General features: G+C 45.1%; 1 protein-coding gene and 1 pseudogene across 2 annotated transcripts in view; both read right to left on the bottom strand.

Moving 5' to 3' along the window:
• LOC119176263 (protein spinster homolog 3) overlaps positions 1 to 10362 on the bottom strand; it is a 102711-nt gene extending 92349 nt beyond the window's left edge. For both annotated transcript variants that reach the window (XM_075890642.1, XM_075890641.1), the window contains exon 1: positions 9938 to 10362. In XM_075890642.1, the coding sequence (XP_075746757.1) occupies positions 9938 to 10172 (235 nt within the window). In that variant the 5' untranslated portion in view covers positions 10173 to 10362. The remainder of the gene's footprint in view (positions 1 to 9937) is intronic.
• Positions 10363 to 13188: 2826 nt separating this feature from the next.
• Positions 13189 to 20184, bottom strand: part of LOC142804079 (neurofibromin-like) — a 186368-nt pseudogene continuing 179372 nt past the window's right edge.

Here is a 20184-nt window from a genome sequence, read left to right as displayed (position 1 = left end):
CTACAGGTTGGCGATGCAGGTTATAAAAGAAAGACTGCAGGCATGGATAGAGGATGAGGGGGTCCTGGGAGAACTACAGAATGGGTATCGGAAACACAGGAGGTTGAAAGACAATCTGTTCTCACTGACGCAGTGCGTCGAAATAGCAGAAAAGGAACACAGGCCCCTGTGGCTAGCATTTTTGGATATCAAGGGAGCGTACGATAGCGTGGTTCAAGAGGAATTGTGGGGAATGCTGGACATACTGGGTGTAGAAGATAGAGTCACTTATCTTTTAAAGGATATCTATAAAGGTAACAACGTTGTTATAAAGTGGGAAAAACAGGTATCCAAGCCCACAAAGGTGAAACGGGGGCTTAGGCAGGGGTGCCCCCTGTCACCCTTATTATTCATGATGTACCTATAAGGATTAGAGGCCAAATTAGAGGGAGGTGGACTTGGCTTCAAGCTCTCTTTCGTCAAACAAGGAAAACTCATTGATCAGGCACTACCAGCATTAGTGTACGCAGATGATATTGTGCTAATGGCCGACAACAAGGAAGATTTGCAGAGATTGATGGACATCTGCGGTAATGAGGGAGATAGGTTAGATTTCAGATTCAGTAAAGAAAAATCAGCAGTCATGATTTTTAATGATAATGATGGTTGTGAGCTTAGGATACAGGAAGTCACGCTAGAGATAACAGATATATACAAATATCTGGGCGTATGGATAAGCAATGGGACCGAGTACTTTGGGCAACACGAAATATACGTGAACACTAAAGGTAACATAATTCATATGTGGGTTTAACGTCCCAAAACCATCATATGATTATGAGAGACGCCGTAGTGGAGGGCTACGGAAATTTCGACCACCTGGGGTTCTTTAACATGCTCCCAAATCTGAGCACACGGGCCTACAACATTTCCGCCTCCATCAGAAATGCAGCCGCCGCAGCCGGGATTCGAACCCTCGACATGCGGGTCAGCAGCCGAGTACACTAAAGAAACCCAAATGCAGCAGTGATGAAAAATATAAATGTGGAATTACAAGAGGAATGATGTTGTGAGAGGAATATGGAAAGGGGTCGTGGTTCCTGGTCTAACGTTCGGCAATGCGGTCTTGTGCATGAGATCAGAAGTTCAAGCAAGATTAGAAATTAAGCAACGTGGAATGGGTAGGCTTGCTTTAGAAGCTCACGGGAATACACCAAATCAGGGAGTACAAGGTGATATGGGATGGACATTATTTGAGGTCAGGGAAGCTAGCAGCAAGATAAAATTTGAGAAGCGATTGAGAGAAATGGGGGAGGATCGGGCGTTGGGCTAGAAAGGTTTTCAGCTACTTGTACATGAAGAATGTCGATACAAAATGGAGGAAGCGAACTAGGAAATTGACTGGTAAATACTTAAACAGCAGGTGGCCAAACCAAAAAGAGCTATCGGTTAAGAATAAAGTGAAGGAAACGGAGACTGACATGGGGAGAATTGGCATGATTAAGAAGTCCGCACTAAAGATCTATCACACTCTTAAGCAGGAAATTGCCAAGGAAATAATCTATGATAATACTCGGGGTAGTTCTCTATTGTATGAGGCCAGGATGGAAGTATTGCGAACCAAGACATATCGGGCCAAATACGAAGGGGTAGACACGGTATGCAGTACATGTGGAGAGGAGGAGGAAACTGCCGAACACTTGATAATGTTCTGTAAAGGGCTTTACCATATAGTTTAGGATGATGGCGCAGAGTTTTTCAAAGCACTGGGGTTTAGGGACAGGGAGGGCAAAATAGACTTTAAGCGGGTAGAATTAACTAGAAGAAGGTTATCTGATTGGTGGCTAAAGTCAATGCACGAGTGAAAATTAAATCCTTCACTTCAAAGTACCAGTCCTCAATTTCGCTATTTAAAGGGAAAAAAAAAGATAAAGCTAGTGGTTAGTTCAACTAAGTATTACGGCTAGGTGGCGTTAGCCACCACCTGCTCTGAAGGGTAGAGCCACATCCATCCATCCATCCATCCACGCGCCCGCAATGGAATGCACGGAGTTTCTCCGGCTGCTCCATCACGGAAGCGCCTACAACCTGCCGCCACACTCTTTCTCTACCTTCCCCTTCTGCTTCCCTCTTTCCCTCTCCCTGTAAGAGCTGAGCCGAATCGTGCTACCCGCAAGAGTTGCAGAAAACTGATTGATTTTTTTTTAATTCAATCAACCACTACATTATACGCGCAACTTCAGGCGTGGTCGACGGTCATGTATAAATTAAAGTTCGAAATTACCATCTAACGTTCAATCACATGCATCGCACTTCTGTCACACACCATACCACTTTCCACTGCCCTTGCAAAAACGCGATTCCAACTGTCATGGCAGACGCCCACGTCTGAATTAGACGCCAACACATCAAACGTGAAGCGTATTTCGGTCAACGACGCGCTTCCGAATGACATGGCAGCCACGTGCACATTTACGTGCCAGTTCGGCCGGCCCATCTGACGTGAAGTGCCTTTTCGTCGACATCTGCACAGACGGATGCGCATGAGTGGCTCGCCAGCTACAGCAAGGCAACTAATACGACGATCCACGTCGTATTAGTTGCTTGCTGCTGTACGTACTAAAGGCGTCGCGGAGGCACTTCACGTTGACAGGCGGGACCTCTTCGCTTATTGAAATCATCACCGTGTTATCGCCATCTTATCAAAACCCACTCGCTCGCGGCCTCGCCGCACGGTAGTGATTCATCCACCGAAGAGGCGAGGGTGCTTCCGCACGATGGAACAGCCGTAAACACTTCTCTGTATTTCTGTGACTCACTGTCGGCGTGTCTTCGTGTGCCGTTACGTTGTATACGAGGGACTATTGGTCTGCTCCCAGCCCGTAATAAGTTCACGTGCTACGTGACGCCAAACAGGCTCATAAAGAGCGTGCCACACTCACCTCCATGGCTATAGGTGGCACTGACTGACATTCCCATGTAGAGTTACTGTATATGCTATCCTGTTACTGTATATGCTACTAAAGTTGTAGCATATACAGTAACTCTACTCCCACGTTGATTTGTGGGGTTTAACGTCCCAAAACCACCATGTGATTATGAGAGACGCCGTAGTGGAGGGCTCCGGAAATTTCGACCACCTGGGGTTCTTTAACGTGCACCCAAATCTGAGCACACGGGCCTACAACATTTCCGCCTCCATCGGAAATGCAGCCGGGATTCGAACCCGCGACCTGCGGGTCAGCAGCCGAGTGCCTTAGCCACTAGACCACCGCGGCGGGGCCTCTACTCCCACGTTTAAATTCACATAAACTCAATAAAGTGGCTGGGGGGGATAGCCGCCGTAGTAGCTCAGTGGCAGAGCATCGAACGCGTTATTCGAAGGTCGCAGGTTTGGTTCCTCCTAACGGCAAGTTATAATTTCACCCACTTTTCTTTCTTCACATTTACATTACAATTGGTCTAATAACTTCCCCATACATTCCTTGGCATTGTTGCCTGTTAGGTGTGTGTGTGTGTGTGTGTGTGTGTGTGTGTGTGTGTGTGTGTGTGTGTGTGTGTGTGTGTGTGTGTGTGTGTGTGTGTGTGTGTGTGTGTGTGTGTGTGTGTGTGTGTGTGTGTGTGTGCGCGCGCACATACAAGTTACATTTCTCAAAACAAAATGCACCCTTGCCTAACTACACTTTCAACAATTAGTAAAAGAAGTACACTTATAATACAAAACATCGTCATGAATTTCATGGCTTGCAATGGTGTTACGCCAATTGAATATCTAGAAAACAGCCCAATTTAAGCTGTCGATACAAAATGAGAACTGGTTACAGTGAATTTGCGCAGACTAGCAGACGCAGATATACAACTGCCACTCTTTAATATATTTAAGATAACCCCCTTCCACATAACGTTCATGACTCGGAGGTACACGCGATCCTTCAGCTCGGCTCCCTGGCTTGGCCTCCTGCTATTATAAGCACTTGGAGCTTGCATAAAGTACCAAAGTACGCGCGAAGCAAGCGGTTAAAACAAGATAAGCCTTTCAGAAGGCATTAATTATTATCTTCCGCAAAACTGGCATGATAAAACTGAGTCGTCACCGATATAAATGTTGTGACGACGTTACTTATACTCGAGTTTCTCGTGAAATAATCGAGCGCATGTAGATTCACATCAAGAACAGTGCTCTGGAGAGACTGCCGACAAACCGAGCGTACGATTTAATCGCGGTTTTGATACTTCTCCTCTCTTTGTAGTTCGCCAGTAGCCACTTATGATGTAAGCTCTGCTCGAGTGAGAAGCTAGGCGGATCCGTGCAAACTCCTATTGTACACGTTTTCATTCTTTTTTTTAAAGTCGGCAGGCTCTTAAAACAGTGAATGTCTCAACGCAATTTCGGTGTGCCTGCGCACCCACTCCTGCACCGTGGCGCGTAGCAGGTGTGCATACACCGATAAAGTCTCAAAAACGCATTAAAAACGCTAAAACCAGCAATTACACGCTTTCGCAGGCTACGGCGCGCGCGCTCTCAATGCCAACGCTCCTGAGATCTTCAGTACAAAGCAACGATTGTACAAAGTGACTCCAGCGCCGCCGCTACTGTCACCCGCCGGAGAATCAGCCGAGATGCGGCACGGCCGCCTCCTTCACTTTTCTGCCCCCTTCTAGTTTGGCGGCAAACTACATGGTCTGGCGGCGATGACACCGAGGGCCGGGGAAACGCTGGCAAAAACGCTGCATATATTTCGGGCTTTACTGTGGCATATATATATGGCTTCACTCAAGGGCAATGTTTCTACTCCAGCCATTTTTTTATTGTTATTATTAAACCTCCTTAGGTCGAACTCGATCGGTCGTGACTCACCGGACAGCGTTCGCGAAATTGGAGTGAGTTTTATGTTAAAAGTCGTGCTGAAGGAAGCGAGCGAGAGTCAATTTGCGCCTCGCTCGACGTCACAGAATATGCACGGTCACCACACACGGCGCGATATGAGCCAGCGAGAGAACAATGCCAGCCTTTGGGCTTTCTTTTTTTTTCCTTCTCTCGTTGTTTCCATTCATCACGCGAGGCCTCTTGTTGGGAGCACCTGTGGCTGTCAATGGCACGGCCCTTTCGCAACGCGCAATCAAAAACCGATTCAGAGATATAGTGAAGCGAGAGAAGTGGATGAACGAAAGAACGCGCACCGTGCCAAGTGTGCGGTCTATACTGCAGTGAATGCGGCGCTTACAAAGTCGACCGAAAATTAATTTCACGCAGACGCCCGGTCGATGCTTCTGAGCGGAGGCTGTCCTGCGGGTTCTGGGGTACGAGGGTCGATTTCGCAATGCGTGAGCTTCCCGGCAGTCAAGCACCTGAGACAAACATGCGTTTATGCTCTGGCATAAGCTCACTTTTGCGCTCACAACAAACAACTCGCGAAACCCACCCGAACTTTCGCGCTCCTAGTGCTGTCAATACAGTCGCACATCTGACGCGCGCTTTAAGGGGGCATAGTAGGGTAAATGTTCATCATCATCAGCCTGACTACCTCCAATCCAGGACAGAGGCTTCTCCCATGTTTCACCAGTGATCAACTCGGTCCTGTGCATGCTCCTGCCATTTCATACCTACAAACTTCTTAATTTCATCTGTGCACCTAGCTTTCTGTCTCCCCACAACACGTTTGCCTTCACTGAGAATCCAATCAATTCTCAGAGAAGAAGTCCTTAAGAACCTGCGGCTATCCTGCCTACGCGCTTCATGCCCGGCCTATGTCCATTTCCTCTTCTTGATTTCGACTATGATATCTTTAACCCCGGTAAATGGTATACACCAGTTTTAGCGCAATATCTTAGAAACGACTACAAGTATTTGCATAAGAGTTTACGTGCTCACAAAAAAAAAATGCCACTGGGTATCAAGTGACACCCTTTCTTATGCCTAGGTTGCTTATTCTTTCTATGGTCCACTCCCAAATTATAAAGGGGGTTCACTTATTTAATGTACCTTTTCTCTGCTCCTAACGAAAGGAATGTAACCATATTCAGCCGTGTTGTTGTAGAGACGCATGGGTTACTTTTGAACTCAAAAATATATTACATTTTCCATGAAGCTTTTGTAAAAAAAAAATAAAACTACTGCTTGCACAACGCCGACGAGGGTGTGTATTGCTGTGTAAATTTTGCAGCTTCACTTTTCATGAAATCGGCGATTTCTTTAGTTCAGTTTGTTTTTAACTTGTAGCTCACGCACTCGCAGTTTCATCGAAATCAGTTCAATCATTTTTGAGAAAAGGTACATTGAAGTTGCAAAATTTACAGAAAACGCGATTTGGGGAAAACGAAGTTTAACGTGCGCATACTACTTACACCAGAAGGGCGCCGCGCACTTCGGCCCGGCATTTGATCCGCTTGGAGGGACTGCTCGACGTGGGCCTTCCACAGGTTTGTTCCTCAGAGTAAAGTGAATTTGTGTGTGTGTGTGTGTGTCAAAATTGCTAATTCGATACTCTGGGGCTAACGCACCGGCTTGTATAGTAGGTCCAGCTGACAATGGTGGAACAACAATAAATCAGTTCATGCCCTTAAATCTTGTTTTCAAAATTGTATTGTCATTATTTTACGGCATGGATTCATTACTATAGAAAACACCTAAAGTCTAAATTTCACTTTTGAATTGAACGCTGAAATCTTGGCACGAGAATGCCAACAGGACGTCACAAAAATCGGAGTCCCCTGGCGTATTTCGGCCACAATTGTTATTTTCTGAAAGTCGCACAGGTTAAGACCTAATTGCGTCCTTTAGCACTGAAGGTAAATCCTTTTTAGTGGTAAGCGATTGCGTAGACGCCACAACCTAGGACGTCGTGTCGAGCTGGTGCGGGAACTTCGAGGTGGTGTCGCCCCCATCGTTTCCCTGAGGGGGTTTCCTCAGGGTGTTGTGTTCGTGCAGGTGCCGTTTCAGCAAGTGCAGCAGCGACGGGACACGAAAACGAGTACGATGGTGCAGATGTCGTGCAAGCCCTATACATAGTCGTCGGCTGTGTCGAGGGTTGTGGAGGCTGTGATTTGTAAAAGATACCGCCGCTTACGTTGCTTGGCATGTGTCTGTCGGAAAATGTTCACTGTCACACTTGTTGCACGTCGCTAAAACGGACCCGAATGCAATCGGTTGTGTCGTCCGCTGCAGCCATGTTGTGCTTCACGGACTTGGTACTACCTCACGAGCAGGGAATTCGTGAACGAGCCTTGCACAACAGCTGCACTTTTTCGAAACGAACACTGCAGTGCCGGTGCTGACATATTGAACTCGTGAAACGAGTGTCGAAGTGCAGGTGAAAGCAATAGACCTCGAGCGTATTCTCGCGGTAAGAGTGGCGCTTTCGCAACGCACTGGCACTCAGCGCAGTGCGTGGACAGGTGCGTTAGGGGTCTTCCCTGCAAGGAAAATTAATGCTCCCTATAAGATGAATCTGGCCCACATAGACACGACCACACGACAGAGGGATGAAATAGACGACGTTAGCCCTGCACGATACGAATCTAACCTTGCGGTTACTGGAGCAACTGCGTGTCCCGACGTTATCAAGCTTGATAAGTTCTCGGAGATAGCATTTTTGGGGAACAGATAACGTAGTTGATACGATACAGCTTGCTTCGCATAAGTTGTCCTGAATAAAGGCGGTCGAAAACGGCCAAAGCGTAGATCATGGGGAGTGTCGCTTGGGGAGCAAAGATACATATAAACTGCCAACGGTGTTTCCTATTTCATCACTGACATATAAGCTGTTTTTTTTTAGGATTGTATAATTGGTGGGCAGTACGTATCTGAAGCTTGCCGAAAAATGTAAAAGTACGTGTTTGCCTAGGTTGCGGATTTTCCATGTAGCTCTTTTTTGTAAAATTAACAGCCTGTCGATATTGCTTTTTGAACTTGTGCCCCAAATTAAAAGACAGGAATGTAGATGGGAATGAACTAGACAATAATATAGCTGGAGCTTTAATTCAAGAGTTGATAAGAGAAATCTATATTTAATAGCATATTACGTATCTTTCTCTCCAGTGCAATTAATATCCACTTCTTGAAGAAATCAGACGATGAAACTAATAACATTACGGCACGCTTGCTCTGCCACGAAGAAATGCAGAAGCGCAGGGTACTGACAAATGCATCACCGATTGGCCAACCTGTCGACTCGCGTTGGTAAGGCATCTGATACGGCTTTCAAGAAAGGTTCGTTTCACTAGCAATGAACGATCGCTGTTTATACCACGATTGTGCTCACTGTCGCTTCAAAATCGAAGTGAGCAGTGGAACAACACGCGAGATGCAACAAACAGCCGTCAGAAATGTTACCCGTGTTGGATGAAACCAATGCAATTTTAATTTGAATGAACAGAATTTTAAAAAGAAGCACAAATCAGTGGCAAAGTTTTTGAGCTCCATGAGACGGGCACCTAACCAAATGTATGTAATTGCCTACTGGCAATTGTGGTCACTGAATCAACAAGACATACGCATTGGCAAAAGTTCTTAAAAAATGCTTTACGAGCCAAAACAACAAAAAAATATTATGAAGCTAAATTGGGGAAGTATGACTTGACCGACGGGGATTATCGCGTGCTGTACACTCAATTTCAAAGTACCCCCACACGGGCGCTTTTGAACTTGGCGGAATCGAACCCGCAACCCCTTTCAGCCGCTAAGCTTGACTCATTTACTTCTCTTCTCTTAGACAGATTTTCGAACTAGTTAGTTCAAAAATGATTACCGAATACTAAATGATCACCACTCGTTCGAGTAACGCCTCCCAACGAATATGACCGCGAAAATAACGTAACTTTCGCAAAATATATATTTCACTTTTTTTTTCGCGCGATACGAAATCCCCCAGAAAGGTGAGGGACAAGATGTTTCCCCCGCTATTTTTCCTCGCCCGCACACCTCATTGAAGATACACGCGCAGTCTGCGTCAAAACGACACGATACAGTAACAGCTAAATATCCGAGCAATTGATAATTAAAAGATAAAAAGTGTAAATAGAAGGCCGGCTGTGTGCGGCTTGTGATCACGAGCTCTGGTATGTAGTATGACGCGCAAGTTATGTTGTCTTCGTCGTGAAATGGCAGACAGCTCAATCATTCGAGCTCTGATATCGAATGAAGATACTTTATAACCTCCATTTTTAATCTTTGACGCATTCGCTGCGGCTTCGTATTTCTCTCCTTGACATTTTGTTGTTGCTACTTTCCGTTCAATGTCTTCTTTCTTATTTTCAATTTTATTATCGGTTAACTTTGTTTTTCTTGCTGTCTATTTCAGTTCCACTTCGGGCGTCGCACATGTTGGTGGCCGTAAGAAAACAATGCCTTCAAAATTCGAAGCAGAGACAAGGTGCGATCGCATTAACGTGAACCTGCAGCATTTCCTGCACGTAACTGATCCGCATGCTGGTTCTGCGACCGTCGATCACGCCCCGCAGGTTGACAGGATAAGTTCGCTCTACACCTGGCACGCACAAAAAGTTACCTTAATTGACTTGTTTTTTTTTTCTACAACAACCAGCCGAAAACTGATTACGGCAGTGAGTTCAGCGGATTGGGCTCACCAAATATATCGCGACAAATAACACCAAACACAGCGGTGTCTTTCGGGGGCCATTCGTACGAGCGATTCGGACAGCTGACAGAGAAGGCCGGTACGAACTTTCTTCGAAAGAGAAGTTCACGCCTTTTCAAGCGCGCTCCCGCAACGCTGTTAGATATATTTGAGCACAGTGACCACGCGAGTCTATGCGACGCATACCGTTGTTGTATAACGCAGGTACACAGAAAACGACGTTCTGTTTGTTTGTTTTCGTTTTTTTTTTCTCCCGTAAAAACACTACGATACCGAGCAAGACCAGCCACTCGAGGAAAAGAAGAAACCGAGAGACTGACTGGGAGGCGGGAGAAGTTAGCAAAAGAAAAATAGAAACTCACCGGCAACCGTGTACCTGTCCATGTAGTTGATGAGGTTGATGAAAAACAGTATTCCGACGGAGGCATAGTCGGCGAGACGTTGCCGACTTTCGGACGTGGCCGGAGGAGCCGCAGTCGCGGGTGAAGCCGGCTCGATGATGTTGTCGTCTCTGGGGCCTCCAACGACGATGCGGTCTGGAGGGAAATCCATCTGGGGAAGCGATTCCATCGAGCGTCGAGGGTGAAGCGCTAGCATCGAAGCAGGCTTCCCTCTGTCTTGTCGTGTCCGCTTCGCACTCACTGACGCCGTGAGTGCACACGTTGTAACCGCTGAACGCTTCTAATGGGTTGCATGTCCAACTCCGTCGCAAATCAAACGGCACCTACCGAGCCGCAGGCTGTGCGAGTACGATTCCGTGTGTGATGTACGGGCATACGCGCCGCTGTTACCGCAACCAGCAAACGCAAAGTGGCTGACGTTGGCTTCGGCTAGCCGTGGCCTCTACGTAACCGTACAACCATTATCATCATCAATGTTTGTTAAAACAAAAAAATTATGATTCATTTTTTCTAAATATTCAGAGCTTCTGGCTGATAAGTCTGAAATAAAAATTTCAGCCGTAAAATAGTATGCTAACGCGAATCAACAGGTTTTGTACTTTTTGTAAAATATTTGAAAAAGAGCCTCTGGTTTGTTTTGTTGAATGTGCTACCTCAAGTTCTTTTTTCTTCTCAAGACTGTAGTGGTAACCATCGATTCCTGCGCACGCTCCCCCCACACAAGACAAAAATTTGTGCATTCCGTTCCGGAGCCTCCAGCTCTGCAATCACTTTCTCGGAGACGTGCAATGTTTTCAACAACCCTAAGAGCAGTGATTAATTTAATAATTGATTGCAAAATTTGTCAAATACACTAGATCACGTGCTATCTGCTTAATTTATATGCCAGCTTATGAAGAAAGAACCCTATTTCACTAACACTGCCTACACATATTGCATGACTTAATTCTCAAGCAGAGTACACGTACAACACATAGCTGTTAGTGCCACTCAAAACTTGCTTCGTAGCACAGATCATGTTATGTACGACACTCCCTGGGAGAGCACGGCTGACTGCGAAGTGATTCCAAATACATCTACCTACATCTAGCTGTGTGAATGTGTGCACTTGTTTTCTTGCAAGTTTGATTTTACAATCACCCCCTGTTGTGCATATTTATTTTTCAGTTTTTTCACTCTGCCCTTTTTTTGTGGTAATATGTGCACACTCTCACGCATTTCTGTTTATTTCAGTCCTTTTATTTTATGTTTGCATTTGTTTCGGTAAGTTTTCTTTTTTCAGCTGAATTATATTTGCATTTGTTTTGTTAAGTTCTTTTCTTTTCAGCCAGCTGAATTTTTTTTTCTCGCAATTTCATCAACTCACCACATTCGAATAAATTGGGCACAGATTTTTTTGTGATTAACAGGGCTACTGTCTTAGATTTCTTCCTCTAATGTTTACGCATATGCCTCATTTGCTCAACCTCCCTTCAGCACTTTTTTTGTAAAGTATACTGTCCTTGCTTCTTTTGTTGTTACAGTGGTCTGATTAAATCACTTGCATGAAGGAAAAGTTCATATGTCAGTTAAGCCACCAGAAAAGTTTGCAGATACATTGTTCAAAGAATCACGTGCATTGCACAGAAACTTTGCTTCTTGCCCTGGTGCACATACTAATTAGTGCAGTGACAATGCAGTGACATATTAATATGTCACTGCATGCAGCCTGCCAGAAGTGTACATGAAAAGATTTTATGTTGTGATGCAGCACCTTGCCATGTGGCTGCTGTTTCAAATCCTTCGCACCTGAATTAACAGACAGTTCTGCTGCCCATACCATATCTTGGTGCACATTTTAACATGAATAGTGGTGTTGTTTACTGTGCGAGTTTTGGTCATTACAGAAACATTTTTAAACAAATAGTAAGGTGCACTAAGAGATTTTGCAACTTCGCAACATTTGTTATTTCACAAAATATATAAAGTTGGTCACTACACTGCTTACTGCTGTTAATGAAATTTCCCGTGCTGGCACTTGCCTTACCTAGTCATCAATCATGTCGACTACTGCTATTTCATTAGAGGTTCTGTTAAGCTCTACAGGGGCTTCACAAATAAGAACTTCCGGCTCCACAACATTATCCAGCACAAATAACTGCTTTTACATTCACATTTGCCAGAATTTAAGCCTGTTTTCACGCCCATACTTGAATTGGGCACAATGTGTACAGGATATTGCTTTGCCAGAATTAAGCTTGCATCATACAAAATATATAATCAAACAATCTGCCCATTACTCTAAGGCATCCTGGTGTGAATGCTCAGGAAATGTTTCCACCAGCAATATTTTCGTAGAAACACTCGCCTCGTAAGGGCTGTCTTTTTTTTATTAATACGACGTTATGCCTTGTTAAGTGGTTCAATGCTGGGCAGCACTAAGCAAGAGTCGCTTGCTTGAGTTGGATGGGAATGGTTTAATGCATGTGATCACTCCCAAACATGTCAAGTATCTTACAGGTATAGCACGTGCTGAATGTCCTCCCTCTAGTCCTTTGCGGTTAGTATACGCTTCATTTTCTTCCTCAAGACATCTTCGACCACGGAGAACCTGAACTCTATGTTTTCCAGAACAGGGCCTATTATGACCTTTGTGCACACGAGCTCAACGCAGAACTCAACAGTGGTACTGTGTTAGCTCAAGTATGGTACAGTTGCCCATTTCAGCAAGGTAATCCACAATGTAACAAACAGTGTATGATGAATATAGGTGACAGGTTGTAAGACGCAAATTGTGGTGTGCATGCCATGTACACATGATTTACATGACACCGTCACGGGGTGCTCGTGGCAGGTTTGTTAAATGGATACTTACCGAAATTGGTAACGCATGGCACGGCTGTATGACAAACGTAAATTACAGGTGATGAATGAAAATCATGACATGCATGCCATGCACACCATGATTTATGTGCCATGCTCATGGCGCTTGTGCTATGACTGCCTTGTTTTATTACACAAGCAAACATTACGGCGTATGCATGACGTCGCTGACTGCTTCGCATTACATATATTTGCACAAGGCTTGGGATCTGCCGAATTCTTTCGCATTGTGCACTATTAACAATTGCAGACACTGGTGGCAATGGCAGACAACTTGGCCATCATGATGGGCTGTTGTGATCTCATAACAGCTTTCACTGTTAAAAGAATATGCAAACGGTGCTCGAATGTAGCCATGGATAAAAGATACGACTTTAATTCTGATATACATTCAACAATACAAAAGCTGCTGAGACGGCACACTACGCTAGCACGTGGCACGTCAGTGAGCCGGCTCCACATCACAGTTCCCGACAGAAGGGCGGAACAGCGGGACAAGACAAGAGGTGGTGCTTTGGTATACGCAACTGGTCAACCTGGCGAACAGGAGAGGGGAATCAACCGTAAACAACACGTCTGCTCCGGTCGGAGCAGTTACAAAAAATAGACACATTCGTCACTGTACAGTTTTGGCGGGCAGCACAAATCCACGCACCACAGAAGCTCACTGCGAGGTACATCACGCATGATAGAGTCATGGTCGCTGCTACAAACTTGTTATTTTCCAAGTATGCCCCAAAGGTGTCACTAAAAGCAGACTCCGCACAGTGTGCTGGCACACTGTGCACAAATGAGGGCACAAATGTACTGAATGTTGCTAGCATCAAGAGCATCATAGGTATAAACCCTTACAAAATTACGAGTACTTGCAAATCTCACGGACTGGGGGCAACCACGTATCCTACTTTGGTAGGTCCTCCTTCGAAAAAGATGAATTGATAACTACTGGCTTCTACTAGGATTACTACTGCTGACAGAGAAGGACCAGTGAAGCTCTTGCAATGCTTGCCAAACAAATTTTGATACACATGGTTATGCAAGCCTTAACAAAACCCACTTCTGAGGTTGCTGCTGCTTTGTTTCAAAACTTAGATGAAAACAATGTTTCCACATCCATACGACCTGCGTACACTTTTCTCAAAAACTGGGACTTCTCTAGACATCAAAGAAGGGTTTATTTTTTTATCTCAAGGCCTTAATTGTATTGGTTGAAACAAGCTATGCCTGTCACTTTCTCAGTAAGACCATACTCATTGCAATTTATAGACAGAGCTTTACACAAACACATAGAAGGACCCACAGAAAGCAACACTGTGGGATGTGCACGTGACGACAGCCTAATGCCTTGACAGAGTGGAAGCGGCCAATTTACAGCACACAACGAAATCGCCTGGACACAAAACGGTGCACAAACCAGAGATCCAGAACAGCACATACTTATGAAATACGAGACCAAGACAAAACATAAAACATATCAGCTGTCTTCAGAAAACATTGTTTGAGGAAAACAGTGGTTAAAGGGACACTAAAGTCAAATAACAATTTACGTCAGAGTGAAAGCTCAATGTATGACAACATCTAAAACCACAATATTATCAACAACAATGCCCTACTTACTGAGCAATTAAGGTATACGCAAAAGAACACGAGCGCCGCAGTAGAACATCTTCAAAATGATCCCAATGATATCAGATGGACCGCCTACAATTAATCACTAGTAATTGATCTAACTGTGCTAAATAGAGAGCCTTCCGTGCATCAAGAGACGCAATAAAATGCTGCTTGTTTGTTTTTGTTTGATTCATAGAAAAAAAAAACCACCGGACATTACTATGGAGAATGGCGCGAGTGGTGCAAAAATTCAATGTTCGTGTGGTTACACGGGACAGGTAGTGCCATATAGCGGGGCGCAGTTGAAACGAACGTTTGCGATCTCGAAGCCATTGGCGGGAAATTGATCGATGGCCGTTGTTGCTGCTGTGGTTCCCGCTGCTTTCGGTCTGCTGCTACTAGCGCAGTAAAGCCGGACAACGTTGTGCACGGCAACAGTGATGTGAGTCGGTCCACTTCTTGACGTGGGTAATTTGAAGCGCGCTAACCCAATGCGGACCACTTAAACATGATTTTATTTCAAAATAGGCCTTACCTTGGCACAAAAGTAACACTACGAGGTTTCTGGACCACTATTTCAACAATCAACGTCGACTTAATAGTTGCCTTTAGTGTCCCTTCAACATTCATCTGTCTCTCTGTAGCAATATGTGTATGTGATAATGGCCCACAAGTTGAACATGTGTGTACTCACTGTTAAGAAGAGAAGAACATTCTGTGGTGACTCAAAAACACGTGCAGAGATTACAGCAAACACCACACCAAGCACATGCACTTCACACACACAGACACACACCACTCACGCATATCTACAGGAGCAGGCCTCCTTTTGCCATAGAAAGATGTAAAATCTAGAACCATGCAATAAATTAGAACACATTCTCTCTCTCTTTCCAAAATAAATGGAAGAGGTAATCAACTTCTCTTTCGTACACCAACTAGCAAACCCAGGTGACGACACATTGTGCGAAACAATGCCAGATCATGATTTTACGTGACGATGGCATGGATGATGAGAATGATGGCAGCAACAACAGCGACAACAAGAGCGATAATAAATGGGGGGAATGAACACCGAGGTAAGAAGCACGTGGCACAGCACACACTCGTCCTTCGATGCACGCTAGGCCGTTGTTGAAGATGCAAGTCTGGCAGGGAGGGGACATGACACACTGTGACAAAAACACATCCTGAATATGGTCCTTCATAGTGTCTTTTGCACATAACTCCTTTGGCAGAAGGGCATCTCCTTCTCACATCACAAGTCAACAAAAAGCTGTCGCACTTCTTAGAGCGGTAGCCTCAGTGTGGCTGGAGCAGACAACAAAAGTGTGGCCCTGCACCTGACGACAAACCATTTCTCACGGCTGTCCTTCATCCGTGTCCTTTGGTGCGCACACAGACTCAGCATATCTTTGAAGACTTTACAGAACGGAACTCAAGACCCCAGGCAAATGGAACTATCACTAAATGTTTTGTGTTGATGAAATAATATCGTCACAACTGCCTTAAATGAGACTACATGCAACTGCAGGGCCCTGCAAACACACCTTCACTGCTCCACAGCAAGACCTTAAACACACTGAAACAGCCAGCCACCCAAGTCTTAAAAAAAAGGTAACTAAAATAACAAAGACAGAATGCCACTTATGAAACATCACAGCCTCGTTTCATGAAAAACTCCTCACTATTTGTACTCTTCATTTTGTGTTTGTGTGTGTGTCACTGCTGACTCTGAATATCACTTCAGCTGGTGAGATAACTGTCTTGAGTAACACTGGCAAGTGAAAGCGACCCCACCAGACACTTTGCTCGCTTGAAGTTCAGTGCAGGCAATGCAGCTTCTACACCTTGCAAAAGCTGTACAAGCCACATGACAACAACATCCGAGTCTAAATAAAACCAGGGATTGCCTCCACAACGTGAATTGGAAGCGTCTCTGTCTCAGCTCTTAGAGTTACTTCTGTGCCCAACTTGAGCCTAACTGTGCATGTCTTCTTTCAAGCACCAGACGGCAGAAACTGTACAGCCTTCTCAAAGCCCACATGATTCTCACAAAAACTAGTGCAGACCAACGCTGTGCAGTGTCAACCAACATGGGACAGAGTTTACGATCCCTAATGATACCATCTTCCTAAAAACACCTGAGTGAGTGGCAACCTTTTTGACCACTCTTACTCGACAACTGTCAAGGTGCTCTTGACGCATCACATGGGCACGCAATAATGTTTTCAGCAACACTTGAGGAATACCGTAAAGGTTGTTTTGTGAGCGGAGTGTTGGTAAGCAAAAAGAAACATGCAAGATCAACAAATGCTCTGTAGCGAAGATCCCACGCGGTGAACTTTCAAGGGTATCTGCTCTGCATTGACCCAAACGTGTTCAATAAATACTGACTACACTGCTTTTTGAAGGAAACAAGTCCTCAACCTAGTGACTTTACCTACTTGAAAATATGAATGTGTACTTTCAGGTGGGCAACTACGCACTAACAGACTGCAGTCGACAAAACGTCAATAAAAAAAATCTCCACCCATTGGTCACTTATAAACTAACCTATCAACTAATCTTCAGAGAGTATGCTCTCCGATAATTATAATGTATGGCTGCTCTTTGAGAACTCTTGAATATCACCCAGTTGTACACTTATTTTATGCTCTTCAGGCAATGCTGTGCCAGTTATGCTAACAGTGCCATCTTACAAGTCTTATTCTCTGTGGAATAGGTATAGTTAAACCTTTTTATAACAAGGTTGGTAAAAAAAGGCAACCTTCATTACAATAAAACTTCATGAAATTTAGGTGCAGTCTACAATTACAGTACAGATACCAAACAATTTATTTTTACACAGAAAGTGGCACTGTAATGTTCAAATAATCCTTCAGTATGAAAGTGTGTGGTGTTCCACGGACACTAAGTAATAAAAACTTCAATAGTTTGTTAAATTGAAAATTTCATTACACAGAAGTTCATTATATCGAGGCTTAACTGTACTTGACATATGAGAAATAAAACTTGGCATAAGGTTATGTCAAGTCCCATATTCTCAATGCATCTTTGCCCTTTCAGTGTTTTGGCCCCATGAATGCGTGGTCCACTGTCGCCAATAGTTAAAAGAGAAGTACCAGCCTGCTCACTTAGTAGTAAATAGGTCCACATCTAGAGCCCCTTCTGGGTTATAATTAATTGTGTAATTAATTGCAACATACAGGCATAAGCATGGAATTCAGTCATGCATATCCAATGCTCCTTCTTCTTATACTTGATGCACTGCTTCGTAATTGTGAAGACAAACAGCAGGAGTAGACCAGCGTTGCCTGCTCATGCATAAAATGAACTATGCATTCGTTCACAAAACCATCGAAAATGCCCAGAGCCGTAAACGCACAGCGTGGGCAACATTCTTAGCAAGTGCCCGAGATTGACGTGAACATTCGAAGTTCACATGCTTCTTGCTCAATACAGTCTTTGTCGAAGCTGGCTGACCACAAAGCGGCTAGCATTGCCCAATCACACGAAGCTGGCACAACTGTTGTTCACACCACACTACGAAAAGCGTGCACTCCAGAAAGTTGCACAGTGCACTGTTCGGCCATTTAACCACCGAGTGTTTTTTTTTTGTTTTTTTTACATAGCTGTCACCTACCCGCCTGAATCATGGCTAGCTTCCGCGTCACTTTATGAACCCCGTTACAAAAACAAAGGAGCACGCAAAGAGCACTCAGCGATTCTCAATCCTGGAAAAAAAGAAATCCAGCGGGCAAGACACCAGCAATCGAAACGATTCGCCTCCGCTAACTTGCTTTCGAGCACATCAGAGACAAGCACGAGCTTCTCTCCAAAGATGCCAGAGTAAACTTATTCAACTAGATAGAGACTTGTCACTGGGCTCCCAAGACCAGATTACGCTAAGAAATGCAGAGTTTTAAAGTCCCAGTCCTTCCCTTTCACAGAGTTCTTTAAAGCAAGTGACGTATTCGACCCACAAGTTCAAGCTAAATGCACGGGTCTGTCACACCATGCTTCCAGTTGCAAAGTTCACGAAATAACTTTTGGTCGAGTCTACCTAGAAAAGAAAACCTGCATAATCATGGCAACTGGTCACAATCTTACCCATAATGAAGCAGTTGAGCTGCAACCCTCTAAAACATATCCAGAGTGAAACAAATGGCGATGATAAAGCGAAGATTCTCTGAACAAAAGTCTGGAGACTGTTTTGCTGCTGGAGTGCCTCTCCAGATGAGAGGCCGTGCACTCCCATCCAGCTTGTCGTGAGAGAAACTACCACAAGCTGCTTCTTCGTTAGACAGCTGTTCGGAACTTGCAACTGCGCTCCCGCAAGACGCAGATTATGGAGCCGCACATTTGTCAAGATAAGCGCGTCGTGAGGAGCTGTGACTGTGGTGGGAAATACGAGGATGTTTGCCACAGTGTCACATGGTGGTTTCATCAGTAGGTGACAAAGCGCTGTGATAACTGCGCCACTAGAGGTGAAGCTCCGATTATTGTCAAACATGCGGAGCTAGGAATAAATGAGAGGAACAACTTTCAGATTGTAAAGCAGACGTGGTTCGATGGCCATTTGGTGAGCACTGCAGTGAGTGTGCAGCAGCTATCACGACTTGAGCTACCGGAATGGAAAATGTGTTGCCTAAATCCTTGCACTGACACAGCAGTCACAAGTTAGGTCACAATTTGATGGCCCTGTCATGGCTACTGCACCAATAAGAAACGAGCAAAGACAGCTTTCACACTGGAACCACGCTGCCATCTAGGCCTTTGTGTAGAAGAAGCCATCGAAGTCGAGCCCAGGGTTACCTCACATGTTGAAGTCAGCCTTGAAGCACAGGCCGAGGCATCACTTGCTCTAGGGTTCCGAGAGATCTGGCGATCCACATATGGTACAATCACAGAGACTGTAGCGACCCCGATACGAAGCAGGTGACCCGGCTAGTGGTGTAAGGTGGGACATTGTCGAAAGCAGACACCTTGGTCCCATCGCAGTAGTGTAGGCTGGGTTTCGTAGGGCAGACCGAAGAACATCCTCACCTGGCACTGTGGAGTAATGGTGTCCAATGAAATGTAATCACATCACAGCCTTTGTTGTAAGGTCCCGCGACTAACGGTGATAAATGCGGTGTTCTTTCAGTGCGAAGTGCGTCCGCTTTTGGGTGCCCCTGACCCGCTGGGGTTTTTACACTTGAAGCTGCGTTGCTTGGACAATTGGGAGGCCGAGCGGGCACGGTCGGGCGGGGCACCCGATCCCGGTGTGGGTGCGCTCCCGCCCCCGTCCGAGCAGGCCCCACCGTCCTTGTCGGTGGGTGAGGCCAGCGTCAGGCTGCTCATGGAGGAGGAGAGGTTGATGGCCGAGGCCACTGAAAGGGAGCTTGGGTACTGGCTGAGCTCACCCTCGTCGGCTGGCAGACTCGTCTCGACCATGGCTTCAAGGCAGTTGACAAACAGCTCGGCGTTGTCCAAGTTTGTTTGGCTCTAGAGGAGAAATGCAAAAAACATGCCATGAATGACTTAATTAAAACCTGGGCTGACTGCTAGGCTTTCAGTGAGTGAAAGGGCTAGGCACACAGACACCAATGAGAGACAGAAGAGAGAGTTTGCATTCACTGTTTTCCTTCTCTCATGCACCCATCTGCCACCTACCTTTTTCATCATCAGTCAATGACCATATTTTCTCTATGATCAGAAGTATTTCGCATTCTTATTAATTATGAAAGGCA

The sequence above is a fragment of the Rhipicephalus microplus genome, chromosome 3 (genome assembly GCF_043290135.1).
Source record: "Rhipicephalus microplus isolate Deutch F79 chromosome 3, USDA_Rmic, whole genome shotgun sequence".
NCBI classification, from domain to species: Eukaryota; Metazoa; Arthropoda; class Arachnida; order Ixodida; family Ixodidae; genus Rhipicephalus; species Rhipicephalus microplus.
Note: the sequence above shows the minus strand (reverse complement) of the source record. Positions and strands in the feature narration are given on the sequence as shown.